General features: G+C 37.9%; 1 protein-coding gene across 2 annotated transcripts in view; it reads right to left on the bottom strand.

Moving 5' to 3' along the window:
- npy2rl (neuropeptide Y receptor Y2, like) overlaps nucleotides 1-22,129 on the bottom strand; it is a 99,341-nt gene that overhangs the window by 28,160 nt on the left and 49,052 nt on the right. For both annotated transcript variants that reach the window (XM_087832666.1, XM_087832667.1), the window contains exon 3: nucleotides 16,105-16,237. In XM_087832666.1, the coding sequence (XP_087688792.1) occupies nucleotides 16,105-16,237 (133 nt within the window). The remainder of the gene's footprint in view (nucleotides 1-16,104; nucleotides 16,238-22,129) is intronic.

The raw sequence follows: 22,129 nt of genomic DNA, 5'->3' as shown, positions 1-22,129 counted from the left end.
CTGAACTAAAACCACACGAGACTCCGCTTACTGTCATCAACTGAGTGAGCTGTAACGTGGAAAAAGTAGTTCCTATCCCATAATATATTTACTCTCCATTGTTATACACTATGGAAAAACATTTTTTAATGTCTTTCGATGTCCTGTATAATAGTAACCTTACTTATTAAATTTCTATTTTGTAATAAAGCAGTGCAACAGTTTATGTTTTATTTAAAGTCAGTACATTTTACCATCAGTCACTTTTAGTTCAGCTTCTCTTTTCTGAGCTTTGTTTCAACTTCCTTTAAATGTTGGCCCTCTAGGAGCCTTAATTTTTTCCTCTTCCATTTTCTCTCTCAGTAAAATATTTCTCTCATGACTAAATGAAAGTAAATGCTTGGTCTCAAATGCTTTTCATTTTCAGCCGCAGGTCTTTTCTAAGACACTGCAGCGGTGTTTTTAACCTTTAAACCTCTCCTCATGAGCAGACCCAATTCTAATTAACAGCTCAGGTTTTAAAATGTTACCCAGTGAAAAGGCTAAAATGGAAAGGCTGTTTAGGACTACTGTGACTGTTTCATTACTTTTTTGCTTTCAAATCTCACCCTGACCTGCTGGAGACAGCAACATGCTATATTTTAACATGCTATACTATATTTTCTAGGGATGCAACGATACCAATTTTTTCAAACCGATACGATACCGATACTTGGATCTGAGTACTTGCCGATACAGAGTACAAAAACCGATACTTCTACCACACACACACACACACAAATGCAATGAATTGGAAGACAGGTTTTATTATATTCCCTGCCGATAAAAAATAAAATCTTAATAAAAATGACCACAAAAAAATTTCAAGTGAAAAATAAGCACTTCTGTTAAATTATTGCGGAGTCTCCACATTGTAATTTAACAAAATATCACTGAACTATTGGCACTGTCTCGAGTTTTCAGAATAATTAATAAACACTTCTGTTCATTTATTATATTTCATATCGCAGCTCGAGTATGCTGAGAAGACGGTGCAATCCTATGTTTTCCACGACCGGCATTGGCTGGTCATCCAGAGCGATAAAATGAGTCAGAGCCTCTGTTATTTAAACTGCCCATGGATTTTCTCTTGACATTTTTCATCGCTTTTCCAAAACCTGAGTTAAAGTTGGCTGTTCCACACTGCTGACATTTTGTTTAGCCTAGCTACAGCAGCCTCCAGTTTCTCTTTTTTATCTGGAGCCGCCAGTCTCACTCGCCTAACCCTGTGCCTGTTTAGCGCGGGATGTCCCCCTAGTGGCCAATCTAAAAAACTACAACAGAAATGACCAGCCACCCTCTGATTAATGAAATAAGTTGGTATCGGTTCATGGTATCGGTTAACTTTTACGAGTATGAGTACACACACATTTTACAGTATCAGCCCCGATACCCGATACCAGTATCGGTATCGGTGCATTCCTAATATTTTCACAATTTTATCTACTGAGTCCAACGTTGCTCAGTTTGGGTACACAGTTTTAGAGCGTTTTTACAAAAAGCAGCCTCTGGCAAGACTCTCAGCAGCACTTTCATTCAGATTATCATTTCTTATACTCACTTTCATTTGGTCACATTCTTATTCGTTATGATGTAATGCGCTGAAAAAGAAAGAAACTGACATCTATCACTTCTCCTCTCCATCAGTGAAGGTGTGTTCAGCTGGAAAACACAAGCATCTAACTTCTTCGGATGTTATAAGCAAACGGTGAAGATGCCAGAAAAAGATTTCAAAGGCATGAAAGCTGTGCTTGTGTCCTGCCAGACGGATGGGGTACTGAGAGATAAACTGAGCATGACTGTTTATGCAGACTGTCATGTCTGCTTGTGTCATGTTTTATGTAACATCTTTATGTGCTCACTGTAGTACACGCATCCCTGAAACTCTGGACTATTTGCCTGGATCAGAGCAGAATATACTGCTCTCAGTCTCAGCGTGCCACAAAAGAAATCAAAAGCTCACCATATGCATTTTACACTATATGAGCAATTTATCTCTAAAGTTATTACATCAGCTCAACTGGTGAACCATCTGTAGCATGCAATACAGGTCTACTGTGGTGAGAGAGAGCTAAGAGTACAGGAAATGCTGTCATGTTACTAGTCCATCTGCAGTACCCCCTCACCTATGGCTAAGAGCTCAGATACATGTAGTAGAAATGAGCTGCCTCTGTAGTAACTACTAGGGATGGGTACCGGTATCCGGTGCCATGATGGCACCGGTACTGACATAAATGGTAGTAACCAGACCGAAAAGCAGCGCACATTTTGGTGCTTTATTTCTGTGCTTTTTTTCCCTGAGATGTCACACACTTTGGATTCCAGCCAATCATTTTACCTTTGCAAGCGTAGTAGGCGGGCCCAGGTACGTACGTTCTTTTAGAGCAGAGCTACAGATTGAAAATGCCCAAGGCGAAGTGGTAAGAGTCTGGCTGTACTTCACAGCAAAATATGCAAACACTTGTTGCAACACTTGTTGGAAGCTGCAAGGCTTGTTGCAAGCCTTGCAGCTTGCAACAAGTGCTTTAAGGTGATGCTGTGCAAAGGAGGTAACACCTCGAATCCGATGAAACACCTGGCGACGCATAACGTTTTTTTTAAAAGCCGAGAAATGCGCTGTATTTGATAGCTTGCTGCGAGACCTCACACCGAGCACATCTACTGCGGGTGTGGTGCCTGTTATCGACCCGGAATTAGCAACATCCCCCAAAAACCCGAAGAGGAGAGTCCTGGCCCCTAGCCCTGCCAGTGTAGCAGAAATGATGACGGATGATGATGGCAGCAGCAGCCGTTCTTCTCTGGGTGAGTAGCTTAATGTTGTTCGTGCGTAATTTACGTTGAGTAGACTAACCACGTTATTACATTAATGCATGTAAGGTGAACTAGCAAACATCATCATAGCTACATGCGGCTGTCTTCTTGTTTGATGGCAGATACTCCCTTCACCCTGGCCAAAAAGGCTAAAATGACCAAAGAAAAAGTGGAAAACAGCTGAACATGAGAGGTTTTTGGACAAAGTTTGTGTTTTTTCCATTGTTTAAGCACTGCTTCCAGCCAAGAGTGATACCATATATGCCCCATAGCTGCAGAAAAGGCTAACATTGTTATCTTTTTACAAAAGAACAGCTAAACATGAGAGGTTTTTGGACCAATTTTGTGTTCTCCATTCTTTAAGCACCGGTTTGAGCACCGGCACCGTTTCAAAAGTACCGGTTTGGTACTGGTATCGGATAAAACCTAAACGATACCCATCCCTAGTGACTACAGTGACTAGCTCAGAGTAGAGCCGCTACTCCTCTACACTGAAAGGAGGATAGAACCTCGGGACCCTTCCTTGGAGAGGTGTTTTATGCATGTCTTACCAGAAGGAGAGCCTGGCCAGACCCCAGGGTCTGGGAAAATTATGTCTCTTAGCTGGCTTGGGACAGCCTCAGCTTTTATATGTGCAAACTAGAGCATGCACATATATTGATAGAATATCCGCTACAACCCGCGTTTATCAAATCACTGCCAATATCCTACACATATATCCATGTTACATCGAACCAGGTAAGCTTTGAGGTAGCCTTTCAGCTTTTACCCAGTGCTAATCATAAGGGATTATCTGACTACTGTGATGTTCAGTCTAGTACTGTATGGCATTTATCCTACAATATAAAACACCTTATTGTGAACTGGATCTAAATTAATAAAACTGAGCCAACATATATAATGCCACTGATATTATATATAAGCCAGTAGCGGTTTTAGATACGGGCAACACGGGCGGTTGCCCGGGGCGGCATCGTGGTGGGGGGCGGCATCACGGGCATCGGCAAAAAAAAAAATGCTGGTACTCATGCTGCCCCGACATCAGCCGGCGCATATTGGGAATGTCACAGGCACCGATCGGTTTTCTATCGCCCATTTGCTGGGAGTAAGGGCGCCCTTCGTTTGCGAGGTGCGCCTGCTGCTTGCAGCGCAGGGAGGAGAGGGCGGGGCGGCGGGGGATTCTCTGGCTGGCTGGAGCAGCATCTAATAACCAACTCGCAAAATAAAAACAAAATAAAAACAAAACAACAAACACGAAAATACCAGACATTATAATACAGACTTATAATTTGCACCGATGTTTTTTCGAAATTCTATACGCGAAAAGTGAGCGCGAGAGCCCTCGGTGCGCCTGCTCGCTGCTGAAGTCAAAGTAAACTTTATTGTCATCTCTGCTACATACAGTCCAGTATATAGAGAGACGAGATGACGAGGCTCCAGTTACAGCAGTGCAAGTAAACAAACAATATATATAAGAAGAGTAAGAAAATAAATGTACACTTTAGGACTCGGGGTAAAGGGATCAATAACAATTTAAAATTTATAATTTACAGTTTGATGATTTAAAGTCTCACACACAAATCGTCGAAAGGGGAGGGGGGGCCGGCTGCTTCCAGATAGAGCAGATTTCATTCATAATGATGTAAATCCAAGCCCATTATGTATTCATGATTTGAATCCTGGGTTGTGCGAAATCCCTGAAATAAACCTTAGACAAAGTGAATCTGTGAACTAAGGTGTAGGTCTATTAGATCATGTTGTGGTGATCCTTGGGTTGAGGGATGGGTGTTCATACTGGAGTGCAAAATTAAAACCAATGTAAGATGGACAAGAAAAGTTCAAAGCCATCAGGTGCTCAGTTTAGAAAAAATAGAAAAGAAGAGGAGGAGAAACGAGCAAAAGATGCAGGTAAGCAGATGTGTGATTGGATAATGGCAGGTCATCCTGAAACAATCAGAATCAGAATACTTTATTAATCCCTAAGGAAATAATGTAGATTACAGTTGCTCCAAGAAGAAATTGTAAAAATAGCAACAGTAACAGACTAAACTCAAAACAATACATTATGTTACAGATTTTAATATTAATTAGTCATTGTCAATTGTTGATTTGTCCTTTTCTCATTGTATGACGTATTATGATGGCTGTTTGGTAGCTGTTTGCATACTATGAATACTCTCTCTCTTCATATGTGTGTGTGTGTGTTTCTCTGGTGAAATTCAGTATGGTTCCGACAACAGTTTTATGTTAATGTATAATCCTTAAAATGTTTTATGTGTGTGTGTGTGTGTGTGTGTGGAGGGGGGGGGGGGGGGGGGGCGCCAGAGGGAGTGTTCGCCCGGGGCGCCAAATGGGCTAGGACCGCCACTGATGTAAGCCTTGCTAGATGTGCAGTGACCACAGTGCATTAATGAAGAAGAGCAAGGAAGTAGTAATGAAAAACATTACACTGAGATTTAACTGAGGATTTAATTAGCAAAACTTGCAAAAGGCAAAAATAAGTTAATAGTGTTTTTCCAGGACATGAACAGTAAGTGTGTGTGAGCATTTATTAATGATGGCCAATGGTGGATTTTATTTTGCATCCAATTTTCTCTACTCCTCTCAGAACAAGCGAGTCTCGGGGCTATATAAAGATGCTTCTGCACACGACACACACACGTAGCGTTAGGCACACACACACACGAGTAAGCAAATGGCGTTTGATCTAATTATTTTTTTCTTTTTCTTCATTAGCTCATTTTGTACTTTGTGACAGATGGAGAGGGGATGCCAGGGACCTCACAAAGCTGATTGCAGCACCTCAAAAAGCTTAAACCAGAAGGCATGTAGGTCATCGAGTCACGGTTAAAGAGATTTTCACAATACAACACGCGGTTGTTTCTGTCTTCATCTTGCTGCTTTATGAAATAGTCATATGCTTCATTTAAAAACAGTGAAGTGGTTGTGAATTTAAAGGATCTTAGCCTAAATGTACAGTAGTTTTACAATGAGCTGTGACTGCATGTAAAGCCATCTTGTTTATCATTTATTATAAATAATAAAACTGCAATTATTTATTTACCACCTTATTTTGTCGGTATTAGACGGGTGTAAGGAAATTCGACACTCATAACTGCATGATAGCGAGATGTTACTGAACTAGGCCAAGGGGTTCTCAGATTTTTGGGACCAAGGAAAATCCAGTATAGTCCTAAAATCGATTAAACTGGTTTTGACTTAGCATCACTTGTCACAATTGCATCCCTTTCTATTAAATGCTTCGACACAACTGAACAGATTTGCAAATGATTGCTTCAAAGACAACATGTGAGAGAGTTATGGGCATAAAGTTGTTGTGAATCATCCTGATATGAATGGATATTTTAAAGATGCATCGCAATATTAACCGTAAAATTAATCACATTCATTATTTTTTAGAAGTAAGTAAGCTACTTTTCTTTCTGCTATATAATTTGTGTTTACTTCAAACATTAAAATCAAGTCAGGATGGAGTTCAGCCTCTCCATGTGAGATTGTTGGTGTTGCGATGTTTGTCATTTCTAGTACTTTTTTTGGCTTATTTTGTTGGCTTGTGGGGCTTTTTTATTGGCTGTTATGGTGATGTTTGGGTTTTTATTCTTCATTGGTAAATTTTTAAAATACGTCCTGTAGCGGTGGTAAGGTTTTTCTGTTTTGTTTGGTTTTGTTTTTGGTTTATGTTGGATGATAATTGCTATTTTTGTGGATTGTCAGTCCTTGGGACCTTTTGCTGTTGGTGATTGTGAATAGCTGCTGTTGTGGTTGGGTTTTTTGTTTTTGAATTCTGTTGGTTGTTTATTATGTGTTGAGATCATTTTTGTTTTGGTAGATTCTGGTGTTAGCTTTGGTTGTTAATTTAAATATTATTCAATTATTGTTTTTTGTTAGGAGATAATGGTTTTTTTTCTACATTGTTGGTCGTTGGTACTACTGGTAATACTGCTGCTTACGTTTAAAATTACCAACAACACAGCACCGAGCTACCTTAAGGAACTCCTTAAATCGTATGTTCCTGCCAGAGCATTAAGATCATCTACTCAGTTACTCTTGGTGCAGCCTAGATCTCGGCTGAAGTCTAGAGGTGACTGGGCGTTTGCCCAGAGTTGTGGAATAACCTTCCGATTGTGATCCGGGCGTCTGATTCCATCCAATCTTTTAAATCACGGTTAAAAACCTATTTGTTTAATCTTGCCTTTCCTGCTTGTTAATGCTCGCACCTGACTTTTAGACTTACTCTATTTTTTCTTATACATATTTTTTTATGGCTTGTGCTTTTATTATGTTTTTATTTTGATATGCATTTTATATTACCCCTGTGTATTAGTGGCATTGACCTGTGAGTATACTTGATACTTTGCTAAGGCCTTATAATACTCGTGTTACTTCTCTGTCTCTTATGTTAAGCACTTTGGTATACCGCTGGTTTTTAAATGTGCTCTATAAATAAAGATTGTTGTTGTTGTTGTTGTTGGGCTCTCTGTTGTTTTCTTTGGTTGGTAAAAGTTTCTGTTGTGGATTTTGTTCTTTTTTAGTTTTTGGATTGTAGTCTGTGTGTTTACTGTTGATTATTGTGGTGAGTTTGATTTCGAGGGGTTCCTCTTTGTGTGCTGATTATTGATTTTGGTGGTTTTTGTTGGTTTTCAGTTGCTGGCATCTTTTATGGTTGTGGTTTGTGTGGTTCTCTAGTTTTGGTCTCTGCCTCCGCCTGAGAAAAACTGCCACCAAATATAAATCATCAAGCACTTAATTTCATTCAGTTATTTAAAAACAACAACAATAAAACAAATGTTATTTCTAACTAAAGGATCTAAACTGTTTAGTCTACATGATACGGCAGGGACAGCACAGTAGGTAGAGTGGTGGCCCCATGATCGGAAGGTCAGGTGTTCGAATCCACTGCATGTCTACCCTGAGGTACCCCTGAGCAAGGTACGCTGCTCACTGCTTCACTGAGTAAACAAGTTAAATGCAGAGAATTTCTCCATGGGGATTAATAAAGTACACATTATTATACCCTCGAAGTTAAATCTTAACATTTCCCAAACACAATGTACTACTAAAGGAAGATTGACTCACACAGCGTGGAATTTTTAGACAAAAGTAGAAGTCTGTAAAACAGAGATCTATGATAGTTCAGCTTTTTAAGCAACAGCAAAAACAGGAGGAGGCATTTGTGTGTCTTTATTAGCTTTACTGATAATAACAAACAGTCTCTTTGCAGAGATTCTTTGTCTGTGCACTCTCATCTTATCACGCCTTGTAGTACTGATACTTCTCTCTATATGAAGGAACATTTTACCTGTCCATCAATGTTTGTTGTCTTGTTTACTGCTACATCAATGCTCCCTGAAGTGTATGCTCTGAATAAAATATATTATTGTGCTTCTTCAGGCCTGACGAGTTCTGACAGCTAAGGCAATTTCCCTCCCACGTCACACTCCATTACCTCTCACAGTTAAAATTCATTAGCATGTGTGCTGATGTGGCGCTTATAAATTCACCTGTTTGGTTAGTCGTTTCATGTGAAGTCATGCATTTAGAAGACTACATTCTCTAAGATTTATCAGGATGTTTTGTATGTTTTAATTAATTGCTATCATTTATGTCTTGTTCACACTAATTTATGGCAAAACTCTCTCAGTTGTGTTGGCATTTCTGAGAATAACCTAAAAAAACTTTTTAAACCCATCTTTCAGTTTGAACATGAATAGTTGCGCTAAAACAAAGTAATCATGCAGCCGAGTGAAGTTTCACAAGTAAGCATCACAGCCGGGGGACATGTGAAACTGTTTACACTAGTCTCATTAGACGGAAATAAAACTGAGGTGAAACTGCCTACCACGAATCAAAGCAGGTGATTAAGAATTGGTCTTGGCTTCTCTTGCTGTTCAGTCCTGTTTCATGCTTCATGTTGACACCAACAGAGTCTCCAACTCATTAAAAAAGTAAAACTGGCACAAAGGCAGTTTAGTCCTTTACAGCCAGAAAACAAAACTTCAGTCACGTGATGCCAGTCTTCTGTTGCTACACTCATTACTGCTCCATCTTTGTTTTGACTCCCACTCTATGAATACTGAAAGACTGCATTTGATTCATCGTGTGCTATCAGCACCATCAAATGTTCTAAGAAAATGCATCTTAATATTTCTAAAATTTAAATAAATATTCTAGATTTACATCTCGTTAACAAATGCAGATGACTGACAACATTTCCTTTAGATGTTTGACTCTCTCACCCATTCCTTCATAGATGAAATATTCTTCCCTGATGTCTAAATTATTGTATACATTTTTCTGGGGAAGTAATTTAAATTATTTATTTTGTGCACATCAAATTATTTTACTGACAACAATGGGAAAAATCTTGAATTCTCACTTAAGAAGAACTGCGCTTGAGAAATGACTACCTGGAGGGTGGTCAATTAAAATATTTTAATTTCATTAATTTCATTAATCAAAAGCCAGAATTCCTCATGCTTTATATGCAGAATCATTCCTGAATTAGTCATTTTTGACCTATTATTAGTGTTGAAACTGTGCAATAATTTTACTTCTGCTCTGCCTCTTTTTCAAATATTCAGGTACAGAGATGACGTTAAAGACTTACTTAGGAATATTTATACATGTAATGTAGCATCATAATTATGGACAGACCCTCGAAGTGCGCTTTCTCAGCTGACATAGTTTTACAGTTAAGTCATACAATTTGGGAAAGAACCCACATACATAAGTTACTGTCGTAATAACTAAGCCCATGTTAGTGATTTTGTTAACAGTAGTTTGGTGCTGAAGGACTATGGAGCATTTGGGTCTGTGCAAGTTAGATATTGGGGGATTCTTGAGCTTTTGCAGGTAATTTTAATATGAAAACATCTGCACATTTGAAATGGAACTCATAGCCGGTGACACTGAATGCCCCACTGTGTGATGGATTCATTATTATTTCCATTAGAAAATGCATCTCCTGTTTTGTGCACAGTGTAATCTAACATGCTTGTTTTTGAAATAAATATCAATGTACTCCTTTCCTGTCTTTTTTAAAAAATTAGGTGGGCTGAAAAATTTCCCCAAAGTTGGTCACCTGTCCATTTTTTATAGTTTTAAAAAACGCAGGTGCCTTTGATGGTACCAAACATTTTGCCGGTATTGTTGGGGAGAAAACTTACAAACATACAGTACAGCACTTCTGAGTCACACTGCTAGTGAAGATTTATATAAATCTGACAAGCTGAACGTATTCTGTACTGTACAGGAGATGCGGCAAGAGATTGATTGATAATGGTCTACAGCTGATCAGGAAGCAGAACACAATGCGCTGTACAAAAAAAAGAAAGAAAGAAGACGAGGCAAATTGCACAAAAAATCCACGAAAGGTGAACCGTGTTATAGCGAGGGACCACTGTAATGCAAATATTTGAATATCTTTTTAATAAAAATATCTCAGTGGTAAATGTTTATTCCCACTGTGCTTATTGGGGTCAACTAATTATTCTTTATAATCAGATTTGAGTGATCCTAGCCAAACTGCCTACATTCACCTCTGAAACACATAATACATCTAAATACAATTAACAATTAAGAAAACCAAAATGATAATGCATGATAATACAGTCATTATGACCAATAAAAAAAGGTATCTTGTAATGAAACATTAAAGTTTTGACTTTATTTTTAAAATACGTCTGATTAATTTCATTCTAAAGCACATCACGTTTAACTTCCTTTTGAGCTTTGCCTTTTGTATACCCAAAGTCTCCTTCTCTAACATTAAAAATATACTGTGCTCATAAAAAAATAGATCATAGATCATTTTAAATTAGATCTTTCAAAACAAGCAGTTTAGTCTTATCTTTACACAAGAGAGCAGTGTGTGAGGGTTGACAAAAAAAAGTCATCCATATTGGAAAATAAAATGGGTATCCCCCAAGGATCTGTCCTTGGCCCATTGCTGTTTAGTTTGTTTATTAATGACCTGCCTGCCAGTTGTCCAAAAGCTAGCCGTCAGCTTTATGCAGATGATGCAGTTATACATGTACCAGCTAAGTCACCTGGTGAGACAGCAGAAACTTTAACGTCACATTTGAATGTCCAACTATGTCTGAAACATGATCATCTTGTATTGAATTTATAAAGAAAACAATTTCTATGTGTTTTTCTATTAGAAAATATAGTTTATCTGATGATTTTAAAATCAAGTTACTATAATAATCATATCTAATATCTGATTACAGATATTAGTTCATTTACATTGAAGGTTAAAGGTTGGTTAAAGGGAAATTAGAGCTGTAGTCATTTTAAGTAATCTTTCTTTTTCTTTTTACATTGTCTATTAATTGTAGCTGTATTCATGGTTTATTTTGGTTTCATGAAAATGTATGTTTTAACTCCGTGTATTGTGAATGTAAGCCCAACAAGTGACAATGATTGGAAACTAGCAATACCTATAAACTTATGTGCAGTACATCAATTTTATGTTTTATACTTGGACAATGTTAATCTGTACTGTTCCTTTTAAATAAAGAATTATTATTATGAATTGGGTCATCATAGATGAAATAAAAACTCTTTCGATGTCACTTTTCTGTCCTCTGTATAAAATCCTTATTTATGTGCTCACACAGACACTCTTCACATATTGTAAAGAAAACTCCATTTAAAATTTCTGCGTGTCACAAAAACAACAAATGTCTGAGTTCACCTCTGCATCCGCTGGCCTCTCCCACTCGAACAAGCCAACAAATTTCATGCACTAAGACCTAGCACACAGCGGCAGATGTTTGAGTCATCCTTGCTGACAGCTTACACATACACATATACAGACGGGTTAGAAATTAAAGGAATAAGCTGAACTTTTGACCCCTACGTTGAAGAAACGGTGACTGTGTTATGCTGCAGGCAGCTGTTGCTGCTGTTGTTTGATTTCACTCGCCCCAGAAATCTATTCAGTGAGATCACCTTAATCTTATGATGAGAGATTTATATGGTAATGGGAGTGGTCTCTACCAGGATGACGCTACCACCATCAACAGGGCATGAGTGACTATGATGATGAGTATGATGATATGAATCACATCTAGGCCGGGGTGCTTTTTATAAACATATGTGCACAGAACAAGCCAGGAATTAGATTTTCAGTCCCTTTCTGGTATTTGTTGTACAAGTTGTGTTGACTGTCATGATTTTTTGGATTTTTTTTTTTTTTTTTTTTGGTTACCCCTGTAATTGGTGATGTCTTATTGTTTGGAGATTTAAAAAAGTCTAGTCTCTCTGGAGCTTTCTGGGGAAAATTATCTTATTTGTACTGATTTGCAACAGATGCTTTGGCTCTTTGTGCCTTTAAAGCATGAAGCCTGAAATAATTACAGAAAATTCAAACATTTGGAAAAGTTGGAGTGTATAGTGAACCTCACAATGAAATAATAAAAAAAAAAAACAAGAGGGCGGTAGTCTTTACTGATCATGTAGAAATCTCACAAACTCACCATAAATCACATATCAAATATGATACACTTGGCTTTAAAAGGTTAAGTTGCATTTTCCATTTACATGCAAAGAAGTCTATTAAACCCGTTGCAAGATTACAACTTCGACATTAGAAGACCACCTCTGTTTACCTGTTACGCTTGACATCAAGTTGACATACCATTCTCAATGGTTGAATTTCATTTTGGGACTCATTTAACCAATTCCCATAAATCTAGCCCTTATAATGCAATTTCATTGATCTAATAATGATGAACTCAGTGTTGGCACTAGTGTAGAATGACTGGATAGTGCAACAGAAGGGAATAAACCTCTCCAGGGAAACATCTTGGGAACTTTTTACCTCTTTCTACCACACTCTCACTCTGCCATTTCTCTTGCTATCAGGCTTCAAATATGTGAGCTTGTGGCATGTAAACATTGATCACTATCTAAAGATGAAAATCCACAAAACCACCAGGGATTAAAAGGAATATTACCAAGGGCAGTCTCCATTAAGTTAACTTTTATCATTCAGATCACCAGATGGGTAACGCTAACATTATTAACGTGACAAAACAATCCAAAGAGGGATTTTCAGGTGAAATGGCTCATAATGTCTGTGGCACAACCTTTTAACACCGGAAGGAGCATCTGGATGAGTAAAACTTACAATGGAGAAAGAACAGAGCAAGCAATGAAAATGGCAGAAAACATTCGGAAATAGTTTCAAAAATCAAAATCACATAAATCCCTCCTGTGGGAAGCATTAAGATTGGAAAGCCTTGATACCACACATCTCCATTTCAGGATATGTATTGGCTTTCTATTTTTTCTACAAGGGGCCAAACCTGGTTCTATCATACTTTTAAAATTAATTTTAAACCTCCAGCAGAACCAGGCTCAGGGAGGGGCAGCCATCTGCCTCAACTCCTTGGTACTGACTGGAAGGAGAAGAAAGCAGAGAGACACAGGACAAAAGAGTCACTATGGGAGCAAGAACCAGAGTATAATAACTGCTAATGATTTAGCAAGGATAAAGTTTGCCAACTGCAACCTTCAAGAAAAAGAAAGTTTTAAACCTAGTGTCAAGAGTAGAGACAGTGACAGTCTCTCAAATTCAAACTGGGAGACGGTTCTTTATTAGAGATGGCTGAATGCTTGATCTCCAGTTCTCCACTATTCAAAACCACAACATGCAGTCTGAGAGTAAAGTGCTCTGTTAGTATAATGGGCTGATATAAGGTCTTTAAGATATGGCAGAGCCTGATTATTCAATACCTTATATGTGAGGAGAAGGATTTTAAATTCAATTCTGAATTTAACACAAAGCCAATCAAGAGAAGCCAATTTTAGAGAAAAGTCTCCTTTTTCAATCTCATTTTGCTCTCTTGCTGAAATATTCTGGATCAACTGAAGGCTGTTCTGAGACTTTAGCAATATTAAGCAAATGAATGAACGCAGTCCTACATATTTGCTTAATGTGAACACTGAAGGACAAATCCTGTTAAAGATGACTCCAAGTTGATGTTACCCAGTAAGTAACTATCTGCTTAGACACCATGTTTCTCAGACTTTTAGAACTGAGTGCCAAAACCTCAGTTTTGTCTAAATTTAGAAGTAGGAACTTGAAGACTTGAAGACATACCTATATTTTAAGAACATAATTTGTATCATCTACATTCATCAATAAATCGAACTGGGTATTATCTGCATAGCAAGATAATAGGGTTAATGGAATTGAAATTGAAAGAGTGTACGAAAATAAATTTCTTGGAGTGATAATTGATGATAAGCTGAGTTGGAAGTCTCATATAAACCATGTGAAAACAAAAATGTCAAAAACCATTGCTATTCTCTATAAAACAAAGCATGTCCTGAACAAAAAATCATTATACACACTCTATTGTACTCTGTTGCTTCCATATATGACTTACTGTCTGGAGATATGGGGTAATGCATATAAAACGAACACTCTTCCTATTTTCAAGTTGCAAAAAAGAGCTATAAGAATTATAAACCAATCAAACTATATAGAACCAACTAACATTTTGTTTATTAATCTGAATACCCTGAAATTTTATGATTTAGTTGAATATAAAATGGCACAGATAATGTATAAAGCACAAAATAACTTGCTTTGCCCCAGTACTCAGAAGCTGTTCAAAGTCAGAGAGAGTCAATATGACTTAAGGGGAACAGATTTCTTTAAAAAAAACAAGATAAGGACAAATATAAAGCAGAGATGTGTTTCTGTTAGAGGAGTTAACCTGTGGAATAGTTATGACAGTGATTTAAAAAGGTGTAGTTCATTTTCCTTGTTTAAAAATATGTTTAAAAATAGAGTATTAGAAAAATATATATATCAAGAATGAAAAGAGCAAAGAAAAACAAAAACAAAAAACAAAAAAACCTCTTGATTCTTTTGCTTTGATGTAGTTACTTACTAAGGTGGAAAGTTTTTTTTTTTTTTTTTTTTTTCTTGTTTGTTTGTTTGTTTGTTTTGTTTTTGCTTTGTTTTATTATTTGCTTCGAGCCCTGTGTACAGGAGCTGCATGCTAAAAGATCTTTTGTTAAAAGGGTTGGCGTAATAAGCAAATGCTTCAGCCAATACCTTTTGATTAGCCTTGTCTCATGCTTTCTTGCTTTGTGGTAGATCTTTGTTCTGTCTTCACTGAGATATTTGAATGCTAATCAATAAAAATCAATCGAAGAAAGCAATGAAAATGAATTCAGTGCTTCCTAATAATATTGTAAATAAGCACCTAATGAAGGTTAGGAAAGGGTAATCATCTTCTTAGGGCTCTAAAAAATGGACTTATCTCTGTGCTTGTATAAATTGCAATTGCATAAATTGTATAAATGCACAATTCTTGAAGACTTGTCATCCTGAGGAATCCTTAACATGAAGCTGTCTGTTCTGTTATCACTAAAAGTTGTAAAATGTTGTATCACTAAAATATCATTCTCAGTCAGTTGTTATTTATTATGTGTTTACAGCGCCCTCTGTGGCTGCTCCAACTAATGCGCTTTAGAAACGGCTTTATTTTGGAAAAAACCTTATTGAACAGGAAGTCCGCTCAGTCAAGCAAAGCAAGTGAGCAAGAAGAAGGGAAACATATTGGCACACAGTTTATGGTGTTCTGTTGGAAGAAATACTGTCCATATCTTCTGTTTATGGTTGTATTGCCGGTATGTACTTAAAGTATAAGTTGCAACTTTGTTTTTTGTACAATATGTTGCCCGCTAATGCAGTATTTGGCTGTAAAGCTAGTCCTTTTGTTAAGCTAGTTACCTGTGATTTTGGAGGTCGTCTGGGATAGCATCAGTAGTAGTTTAAAAAGTTTACATAATTAGACATATGCTATGTAGTAGCAGGGTGGTATATAAATGCATATTATGCTGCACATATGTATGTCATGACTGTATTTTTTGTCTTGTTTTTAGTTTTACCCTTCTGAATGTCAGTAAACCTGTTGACAACGTTCATCGGTCTTCAGAGTGGTGATATAAGAAAGGTGTTAACGCCCCTGCATCAGACATGCACCCATAACGGCACACTGTCCTTGTTTTAACAATACCACAAACCTAACTTTACCATAAACTCAACCAAATCCAAACTTTTAACCTTACTCTTATCTTTAAATCTTAAATTTGAGTGATTTATGTCATGGGCTCATGTTCCCAAACAGATTAAGTTCCCTGCAATCTTAAGAAGACATGCACTCGGAGACAAAAACACACAAACACCAACAAAAAGCTGCTGCCGTGTGTCTGTATGTATAAACTTACCAACAGCCAAATTAGCAATGAAGAAGTTGGTGACAGTGCGGAGCGTCTTGAAGCGGTAGATGACATAGATGACAAGAGAATTACCCAGAACTCCCAGCACAATAATGGTACTGTAGGCCAGGATCAACACCACCTGTAAAACAAAACAAACATCTCTCAGAGGTAAATTGTTGCAGCAGAAGAAACTAATTTAGAAAAAACAGAGGTGATGTGAAGTGGAACTTCTGTATCCCTCAACTGAAGAATGAATCGAGATTATATGATACTCTTATTTTAGATATTTTTATGTTTTATTTCCTACTTTTACCAAATTTATTTAATTATAATGTGTTTTGTTTACACAGAAAGCAAAACAGTGTGTTATAATATAAAAAACAAACTGAAACATAAGACACATTTGGGGCGTCTGAACCTACAGTCACTTGTCAACTGGCTGTATTGTAGACTGATGTAAGGGTAAATGGGAATAATGGGAAAAATTGCAATCACTTTAGGCTACGTCCACACGTACACGGGTATTTTTGAAAACTGAGATTTTCTGTTTTCGTTTTTAAAAAAAATTCCACATAAAAGCCAAAAATGAAGGAAGACGCTGCTAAGAACATTCAGTTCAACCAGGAAGGAGCATAGCAGCAAATAGGACCATCGTTTGTACCACAACAACCTGCCTCCGCTCAAAAACTGTGCTGTCAATGATTCCTGGAAAGACACGCAATATGTGAGGACCACTAGAAGCTCTAAAATGTCTCCTAAAAGGACAAGGAAGAAATGCAGTTGCTGCTAGGCCTTCTTTACCAGCATGTTGGTGTTGTGGGCCCAGGTGAGATTGACAGAGATCCTCCAGCAGCCACTAGGCCCAGGATCCTCCTGCTCCACCAGGCCCAGGATCCTCCAACAGCCACTAGGCCCAGGATCCTCCAACAGCCACTAGGCCCAGGATCCTCCTGCAGCCACTGGGCCCAGGATCCTTCAACAGCCACTGGGCCCAGGATCCTCCAACAACCAATAGGCCCAGGAATCTCTTGCTGTCACCAGGCCCAGGATCTTCCAGCAGCCACCAGGCCCAGGATCCTCCTGCAGCCACTAGGCCCAGGATCCTTCAACAGCCACTGGGCCCAGGATCCTCCAACAACCAATAGGCCCAGGAATCTCCTGCTGTCACTAGGCCCAGGATCTTCCAGCAGCCACTAGGCCCAGGCTCTTCCAGCAGCCACCAGGCCCGGGACCCTCCTGCTGCCACCAGGCCCAGGATCCTCCAACAGCCACTAGGCCCAGGATCCTCCAACAGCCACTAGGCCCAGGATCCTCCTGCAGCCACTGGGCCCAGGATCCTTCAACAGCCACTGGGCCCAGGATCCTCCAACAACCAATAGGCCCAGGAATCTCTTGCTGTCACCAGGCCCAGGATCTTCCAGCAGCCACCAGGCCCAGGATCCTCCTGCAGCCACTAGGCCCAGGATCCTTCAACAGCCACTGGGCCCAGGATCCTCCAACAACCAATAGGCCCAGGAATCTCCTGCTGTCACCAGGCCCAGGATCTTCCAGCAGCCACTAGGCCCAGGCTCTTCCAGCAGCCACCAGGCCCAGGACCCTCCTGCAGCCACTAGGCCCAGGATCCTCCAACAACCACTAGGCCCAGGCTCTTCCAGCAGCCAGTAGTCCCAGGATCCTGCAGCAGCCACTAGGCCCAGGCTCTTCCAGCAGCCACTAGGCCCAGGACCCTCCTGCTCCACCAGGCCCAGGACCCTCCTGCTCCACCAGGCCCAGGATCCTCCAGCAGCCACTGGGCCCAGGCTCCTCTAGCAAGGCACCAACAAGTAAATCGACAGTGACTTCAAAGGGCCCTCACAAGGTAATACCAATCTCACCATTTTCAAAATGCCGCCTAAAAAAGCAAACCCAGGAGTTGAAGAGGAGTTGGAGGAGATGAGGAAATCGCTTAATTTCATGTCTGATGAACTGAGCAAAGTGGCTAAACAACAAGGTATGCTACATGACCTAATGGATGAAATAAAACAACTAAAAAACATGATAAAGGAGAAGGACAAGAAAATAGACGACTTGGAACTGCGAATCGAGGACCTTGAACAATACACAAGAATGGATGATTTAGTCATAAGTGGACTGGAGACGCAACACCAAACCTATGCCAGAGTAACAGCTGGCGGAGGTAAAGACGGTGAAGATGCCCCAGTAGAGGAGCTGCAAACGCTTGAACAGCAAGTGATAAAATTCCTTCAAACGAAGAATGTAAGTATTCAGAGCCATCATATCGCAGCATGCCACACACTCCCCAGAAAAGACAGTAAAACAAAGCCAGCAATTATTCTTCGGTTTGTGAGTCACAAAACAAAGATTGAGTTACTGAAACAGGGAAAGAAGCTAAAAGGGTGTATTTAAATGAACATTTAACAAAAAAGACTGCTGAAATTGCAAGATAGGCATGCAGCCAGAAAAAACAAAATAAGATATAAGCGACATGGACGAGGAACTGCAAAGTAATGATAAGACTAAATGGCACTCCCAAAGAAGCAAAAGTTGTGATGATAAGAGAACTCAAAGATTTAGAGCAATATAAATAATCAGGAATGGAAAGTGTTTCTGGCCTTACAGCTCAAAAAACAATAGGAAAAACAACAACAAAAACAAATAACACATAAATGACAAGTTTGGACATAGATTATAGGTTTCCATTCAGAGATGTTGAAGAGGGAGACTTTGATTATGAAAAGGACTGTCAAGGAGGTTATTTTGCCACATGCTGAGAAAACGAACTTTAAAACATTTAACTATGCAGAGCACAACATGCATGACCCTGAAAGTAACATTGACCCAGATAACCACTTCTACAATAAAAACAATAACACTTGTGAGTACTATACAGACGACCAATTCAATATGAATATTAAAATGGCAAATGCATTGTTGGTCATACATTTCAATAGTATAGTTTTTCTAAAATTACAGATTGTTTAAGTAAGTTAAAAAAGTTTAATAAAATTGCAAAATCAGAAAGATGGCTCGATAATGAGAAAGTTAGTGAAATGGGACTGGAAGGATACGAATTATTTACAATGAACAGGGTGAATAAAAAAAGGAGGCGGTGTTGCTTTATATGTAGATAAAGTTTTGAAATGTAGTCTGATTGAATGTATGTCAAGAACATAGATAACGTGTTGGAATGTGTTACTATTGAAATCCGTGTTGAAAAAGCTAGCAATATAATTATAAGTTGCATCTATAAGACACCAGGATCATGCCTTGAGACATTCAATGAAAAACTTGCTGCTATAAATGATAAAAATTTGTGGTGATTTTAATATAGATTTGCTAAACCCAAATGGACATCAGAAAACAACAGATTTCATCAATACAATGTATAGTAACTCCCTTTTCCCTGTAATTATAAAACCAAGTAGATTAACAATTGATACAGCTACATTGATAGATAATATATTCACAAATAAAATTGACTATGAAATAGTAGGTGGACTTCTTATAACTGATATAAGCGATCATCTTCCTGTTTTTGCAATTTTTCAAAATTATTTTGGGATTAAAACTAAACAAAAGAATCAAACATTTGATATGATACGACATAGAACAACAAGAGCCATTGCTGCCCTCCAGGTGGACTTAAAGGAACAGAATAGGAATGAGGTTTTTGCAAATGAAGATTCAAATAGTGCATATGATGCATTCCTATCAACTGTAATTTCACTACATGAAAAACATTGTCCTTTAATGAAAATCACTAGAAAGCATCACAGATCAAATAAGCCATGGATCACAAAGGGGATAGAAGATGCATGTAAAAAGAAAAATAATCTATATAAGAGATTCATAAAAAAGAGGACAAAAGATGCTGAAATAAATTACAAGTTATACAAAAATAGATTAGTAAATATTATAAGAACAAGTAAACAAGAATTTTACCACAAATTATTGGAGCAAAGTAGAAGTAACACACAAGAAACATGGAGGATATTAAATAGTATAATCAAAAAGGGCTCAAAAAATAAGAACTATCCAGACTATTTTAAAAAAGATAAAGATATTATCCTTGATAAAACTAAAGACATTGCAAATTAATTTAATGATTTCTTTGTAAATGTTGGCTTCAATTTAGCAAAAGAAATTCCAGAGTCAAGAAATAATAACGACCTAAATAAACGTATTACTCAGAATGTGTCCTCCATGTTTATTGGTGCTGTAACTCATAGAGAAATAATTAACATTGTGAAGACATTTAAAAATAAAAAGTCCACTGACTGTTTTGGTATTGACATGATATTAGTTAAAAGTATTATAGAATATATAGTGCAACCTTTCGCATACATTTGTAATCTGTCCTTTCAAACTGGTGTATTTCCCTCACAAATGAAAATAGCAAAAGTTATTCCAATCCATAAAAACGGAGAGAGATGTCAGTTTACCAATTACAGGCCACTATCACTACTCCCACAGTTCTCAAAAATTTTAGAAAAGTTATTTGTTAATAGACTTGATAAATATATTGAGAAGCATAATCTCCTAAATGATAACCAATATGGCTTCAGAGCAAAAAGGTCCACTTTGATGGCAGTGATGGAACTTGTAGAAGGGATATCTAATGCAATAGATAATAAGGAATAAACTTTTGGTGTTTTTATAGACTTTGATACAATTGATCATTCTATATTAATGAATAAACTAGAGAGATATGGCATAAGAGGGGTGGCATACAAGTGGATGAAAAGTTACCTGGATGACAGATGTCAATATGTTGAAATCAATAATGTAAAATCTAAGCAGCTGAAGGTAACTTGTGGTGTTCCTCAGGGCTCTGTGCTGGGCCCTAAATTATTCATATTATATATAAATGACATATGTAGTGTTTCCAAACTGTTAAAATGCGCACAGTGTGACATCAAAAAAGGTGCACACCTTTGACGCTGCGTTTTCTCTGTTTTCCTCGTCCACACGTAAATGCAAAAACAGAGTCTTCAAAAATCTCCACCCTGGCAGGAGTTTTTAAAAATCTCAATTTTTTCAGGTCGCCGCTATAAAAATGATGGTCTTGCCAAAAATAAACTATTTATTTTCAATGATCCTAAATAAGCCATCACAAGTTTGGTTCAGATCTCTAGACTCGTATATTTCTAAATTCCTTTGGAAAGATAAACCCCCACGTATCAGCTTAAAAACACTACAAAAGACCAAGGATAAAGGAGGATTAGATCTGACTAACTTTAATCACTATTTTTTAGCCAACAGGCTTCAGTTCATCTCTAGATGGTTTAAACACACCCTCTTAGATGAACCTTGGATAGATGTAGAACAGGCACTATGTAATAACCTAGAAATTTCAGACCTACCATTTATCAGCTCAAACATTAAATGACACGAATGCTTTAAAAGCATCAATATCAGCTCTTCTCTGACAGCATGGTGGGAGTTTCTATCCTTAAGTCTTCCTTAATCCCATGCAAACGTACACCTATCTGGAACAATCCGGACATATTACAAAACAATAATATGATAAACTTTCCAGATTGGAGTTGCAAAGGAATTAAATACTTGGAACATATATTGGAAGGAACAGACTTTATTTTGTTTGACAGACTAGTTACACAATATGGGATCAACAAGAAAAGATTATTAGAATATCAACAAATTAAATCCATAGTAAAAAAGAAATGTAATCCCAATGAAGCTGAATTGCAAACACCACCAAGTGTGGTACAATTTTTTAGTCTAAAGCCCCCCAAATTATTGTCTAAAATATACAGAACACTTTCTAAAATAGATGAATCAATATCCCTTCCTATTGCAAAATGGGAAGCAGATTTATCGATCAGCTTAGACCATAACCTTTGGTCTCAGATATGCTTAAAAACCTTTCGATGGATCAGAAATTCCAGTTTGCAATTAATACAATACAAAATATTACACAGAGTGCACTATACTGGTCATAGGATGTTCAAGATGGGCTATACGCCTTCCAACAACTGCTCACACTGCACAGCAAATACACCGGACAATT

This window comes from Neolamprologus brichardi, chromosome 3, assembly GCF_056152115.1.
Source record: "Neolamprologus brichardi isolate AB-2024 chromosome 3, ASM5615211v1, whole genome shotgun sequence".
NCBI classification, from domain to species: Eukaryota; Metazoa; Chordata; class Actinopteri; order Cichliformes; family Cichlidae; genus Neolamprologus; species Neolamprologus brichardi.
This window is presented reverse-complemented; position numbering and strand designations above follow the sequence as displayed.